Source organism: Sinocyclocheilus rhinocerous, unplaced genomic scaffold (genome assembly GCF_001515625.1).
Source record: "Sinocyclocheilus rhinocerous isolate Xijiao unplaced genomic scaffold, SAMN03320098_v1.1 scaffold3693, whole genome shotgun sequence".
NCBI lineage: Eukaryota > Metazoa > Chordata > Actinopteri > Cypriniformes > Cyprinidae > Sinocyclocheilus > Sinocyclocheilus rhinocerous.
In genome coordinates, this window is record NW_015630705.1 from 135,987 (window position 1) to 141,440 (window position 5,454).

The 5,454-nt window shown below is 39.5% G+C and overlaps 1 protein-coding gene across 1 annotated transcript in view; it reads left to right on the plus strand.

Annotated features, from left to right (window-relative positions):
* The window catches only part of tbc1d8 (TBC1 domain family member 8), a 36,887-nt gene that overhangs the window by 5,244 nt on the left and 26,189 nt on the right, over positions 1 to 5,454 (plus strand). The window contains exons 2-6 of the mRNA XM_016553224.1: positions 275 to 385; positions 1,338 to 1,456; positions 1,531 to 1,759; positions 1,849 to 2,089; positions 4,876 to 5,083. Coding sequence (XP_016408710.1) covers positions 275 to 385; positions 1,338 to 1,456; positions 1,531 to 1,759; positions 1,849 to 2,089; positions 4,876 to 5,083 — 908 coding nt within the window. The remainder of the gene's footprint in view (positions 1 to 274; positions 386 to 1,337; positions 1,457 to 1,530; positions 1,760 to 1,848; positions 2,090 to 4,875; positions 5,084 to 5,454) is intronic.

The following is a 5,454-nucleotide window of genomic DNA, read 5'->3' on the forward strand; positions in this document are numbered from 1 at the left end:
GTGTTCTGCACGTGAACGACGCTTTATTGTTCATCTCAAAGAGGCACAATATCACTTTCACAGACTTTTACATTAAATGTTCCCTCCTGGTGGAATGACCTGCCCATATATATTGTTGCTCTTTTGTTAGTTTTGACTGCTTTTATTGTCCTCATTTGTAAGTCACTTTGGATAAAAGCGTCTGCTAAATGATTAAATAAATAAATAAAAGTAGTCAGTGGTTTTACTGCAGATGCAGTTCATTCAGTGCTGTGTTTGTGTGTGTGTGTTGCAGGTTTGCTGGTGGGCGCGCTGGACACCGTGCTGGACTCAAATGCGCGCGTGGCCCCGTTCCGGATCGTTCTGCATGTTCCCGGGTCGCAGGTCAGCTGGGTCATAGCCAGCGGTGAGAGCTCATGTTCAGTGTGTTTGCATCTCTCACGCTCGTGTGACACCCTCTCTTCATAAGCACCAGTGTGTTATGCAGTCACTTGCACATGTGTGTGATCGCATTATTAGTGTTTTGTTTTTTTTCCCAAGTTCTGTTTCAATTTTAGTTTTTTGTAATCCTTTTTTCCATATACATTTTTCTGTATTCAATTTTAATGGTTAAATTCAATTTTAATAATCAAAAAGAAAGTCTGATTAATTGAAATCATGAAATTTATGTAATTTAGTAAAAGTTCCCAAATTTTGTTTTATTTTTCCTAAATTCCTGTTTTCTGTTTTGTTTTTTCTCGATTCCGTTTTAATGGTTTAATTATATTTTAATAATCAAAATCAGATCGATTGAATTCATAAAATTGTAACAATTTATATACTGTATTTATTAAAAAATGTTTACAGTAATAGTGCCCTAAGAAATGTTTTATTTTTTCAAAAAAATGTTTTTTACATTTTTCCACATTATTGTTTTTTCCCCCCCATTTTAATATTCTGGATTCTGTTTTTTCCTGTAATAATTTTTCTAGAGTCAATTTTATTATTAAATAATATTATTACATTTATTATTACATTTTTAAATAATCAGAAAGCATGTCTAATTAATTGAAGTCACCTAAACTTTTGCAATTTAACAATTTATTAAAAGTTCCATTTTAAATTTTCTGGATCACATTTTAATGGTTTAAATTTTAATAATCAAAAATCATATCTAATCCATTGCATTCATAAAACATTTACTATTTTTACAATAATAGGGCCATATGAAATGTTTAATTTTTTCAGAAATTATGTGTTGTCAGTTTTATTTTTTGGGGGGGATTTATTTTACAAATTCATTATCAAAATGCTGGTAATCAAATGAAGGCATAAAACATTAAGAAATTAATGAAGTTATTATCTATGTGTGCTTACAGGAGCCACGATAGAGGAGGTGCAGAAACACTGGAAATGGCTGGATCAGAACCTGCTGCCGTACATGGCTGTGTTTGAGAATAAAGAAGACGCTGCCAGTTTTGTGCAGGGCAAAGTGAAAGTACGGCCTCTCCACAGACTCACACAAACATTACATTCAGTTCCGACTCTGAATGTCCCTGTGTTTCTATGTAGGGTTTAATCGCGGAGGAGGTTTTGGGCGGTCAGGCTGCACGGGAGGATGATCCGGCACGCTTTCGGGAAGATCTGGCACGGTTCGAGCAGCGCTTCGGACTCCCTCAGCGAGAGAAACTGGTGACTCATTACTCCTGCTGCTGCTGGAAGGGCCATGTGCCACGCCAGGGCTCACTGTACCTCACCACCAACCACATCGCCTTCTACTCATTCCTACTGGGCAAAGAGGGTGAGGAAATGAATTAAATGCTGTCATTTGACCACTTCTGGCATCTTTGTGCTGTGTGTGTAACTCATGCGTGTTGTATTTGCGCTCAGTGAAGCTGTTAGTTCCGTGGGCTGAAGTGACGTGGCTGGAACGTGTGTCGGTGGGTTTGCTGACCGATGTGATCCGTGTTCACACGAGACGGAAACAGAGGGATTTCTCCATGTTTCTGAACGTGGACGAGGTGATGAGGGTCATGTGTCAGCTGGCTGATATCGCCCTCCGCAGGCTGCTGGACAGCGGTGGACTCACACTCGACCAGTCACTGCAGGACTCCACCAACATAACCAAGAGGTGAACATCTGCATCACATCTGCAATTGTCTACATCTGAAATCACATTTACATCACATCTACATCTACATCACATCTATACCTGCAATCACACATGCAATCACATCTACGTCACATCTATATCTGCAAACACATCTACACCAGCAGTCACATCACATCTACATCTGCAATCACATGAGCAATCACACATGCAATCACATCTACATCTGCAGTCGCATCTACATCACATCTATACCTGCAATCACACATGCAACCACATCTATGTCACATCTATATCTGCAAACACATCTTACATATGCAATGACATCTACATCTACACCTGCAATCACATCTACATCTGTAATCACATCTACATCACATCTATACCTGCAATCACACGTGCAATCACACATGCAATCACATCTACGTCACATCTATATCTGCAAACACATCTACACCAGCAGTCACATCACATCTACATCTGCAATCACATGAGCAATCACATCTACATCTGCAGTCGCATCTACATCACATCTATACCTGCAATCACACATGCAATCACATCTATGTCACATCTATATCTGCAAACACATCTTACATATGCAATGACATCTACATCTACACCTGCAATCACATCTACATCTGTAATCACATCTACATCACATTCACACGTGCAATCACGTCTACATCTGCAATCACACGTGCAGTCACGTCTACATCTGCAATCACATCTACATCACATCTACATCTGCAATCACATCTACATCACATCTATATCTGCAATCACATGTGCAATCACATCTACATCTGCAATCACATGTGCAATCACATCTACATCTGCAATCACATCTACATCACATTCACATGTGCAATCACGTCTACATCTGCAATCACATCTACATCTGCAATCACATGTGCAATCACATCTACATCTGCAATCACATCTACACCTGCAATCACACCTACATCTGCAATCACGTGCAATCGCACATGCAATCACATCTACACCTGCAATCACATCTGCAATCACATGTGCAATCACACCTATATCTGCAATCACATGTGCAATTACATCTACATCTGCAATCACATGTGCAATCACATCTATATCTGCAATCACATGTGCAATCACATCTACATCTGCAATCACATCTACACCTGCAATCACACATGCAATCACATCTACATCTGCAATCACACCTACATCTGCAATCACATCTACATCACATCTACATCTGCAATCACATCTACATCACATCTATATCTGCAATCACATGTGCAATCACATCTACATCTGCAATCACATCTACAATCACATCTACATCACATCTACATCTGCAATCACACGTGCAATTACACATGCAATCACACCTATATCTGCAATCACATGTGCAATCACATCTACATCTGTAATCGCATCTAAAACTGCTTCCCATCTGCACCACATCTATTATCACATCAGTTGTGATAAAGTAAGACATCAGTGAACCTGTTGTGAATCTGTTTTATGGGCCTCATTGAATAGTACTTACTTTCTATCCAGCCAATCATCAGCAGGGATGTGATTCTCATATACTTCCTTCACTAAAAGAGAAGTAAGAGAACGAGAAAGACAGTGAAAACAAGTAAAGCACAACAGAGAACAACAGTCTGCAGAATATAGAGAATATAGAGATTGTGAATCAAATTACAACAGATTCAGACCGACAGCTGCATCAGAGCTGTTAATGGATGATGAATGGTTAAGAGAAATAAGCACAAGTCATGAGTGTGTGGTTTGCGACTGCATGTAAACCCGTGCTGGTGCTGTGGGCCGTGCGTTGGGTGTGAAAACTGCATTTGCATGTGTAGCTGCATGTGTATTTATAGAGCAGTGGTTTTGTTCTATGCTGCTTTGATCAGAATCTTTCATCCATTTCAGATCTACGAATAAACAGCAGTTGTATTTAGAGGCCAACTGGCAGATTTTACCGATAGCTAGGTTGGACCACACTGGCCGATACCAATGAACCCATCGATAGTTAAAAAAACAAAAAGTACTGAACCATACTTTGTAAATGAATAAACATATTAACATTAAATATTAATTACATATTGATCATTAGAGTTAGTTCATAGTTCACAGAAAGACAAATGTTTAGCTTAAAAATGCACAATACCCGCCTAGGGTGAAGTCATTATGTACAATTTGCTTTCTCACGTCACTAGCTTTAAATACGGTTAACAAATGCATTACAGTGACCAGCTGGATATAAACTAATGCAAATAGATGGTAACAATCGTGACATTAAACATTTGGGTCAGACTCGCGTGTGTTTTGGTCACATTGTTTTAACCATTTGAGGTGCTGCTAATGTTCGCATCCTCTCAGCCTTGAGAGCAAACACACTGCTGTTCTTTCTCCACTAATGCAGCATCTAGTCAACAAATTAATTACTTAGTAATGATATGAAAACATGCACTGTAGTATACTGTGTACACACCCTTTCGTTGTCCGTTTTAAACCAGCACGTGTCAAAACAAACAGCACGTGCTGTCCGTGATTCGCCTCTAGAGGCCGCTCTCGTACTGTATAATGACTGCGGATCTTCTCAGCCGCTCCAGCAATGGACGCAACCCGGAGAAACTATCAGCATGGATTTTTGCCGATAGTTCCAGCAATCAACTATCGGTGCCGGTTAATCGCCAAAATGGATCAATCGGTCGGCCTCTAGTTGTATTGACTTTAATGGTCAGATCCTCTGAAGTCTTTGGCATTTTCCTGTAGTCTTATACATGAACATGGTTGTGTATGTTTGTGTCTCACAGGGTGTTGGAAGAACAGGCTCTCAGGCAGTACGTGCTCTCTCTCTTTGGCTTGCCGCGGGCCGAGCGTCTGCAGGAAGTGATGTCATGCTCGGTTTGGACTCCTCACGCCCGCTGCCACACGCCGGGCACTGTCTACACCACAGATGGGTATCTGTGCTTCAGCAGCCGTGAGGAGGGCCATTGTACTCTCATCATACCCCTCACAGAGGTACAGACGCCAGCACACAGCAGTCAGAGATCATCAGCTGCTATAGGAAGAGCTCACACAGAAATTAACTTTCTGCTTTGGGTTCTTTTCGTTTAGCTACTTTCAAGCTCCTAAAAGGACAAAAAGCACCATAAAAGTTTTATAAATGTGTCAATAAGGACAAAAGCATTATAAAGTATCATAAATGTATCAATAAGAACAAAAAGTATCATGAAAGTATCATAAATGTATCAATAAGGAGAAAAATGTTTCAATAAGGAAAAAATATCATAAATGTATCCAAGGACAAAAAGTATCATAAAAGTATCATTAAGGACAAAAATGTATCAATAAGAAAAAAAATATCATAAATGTATCAATAAGGACAAAAA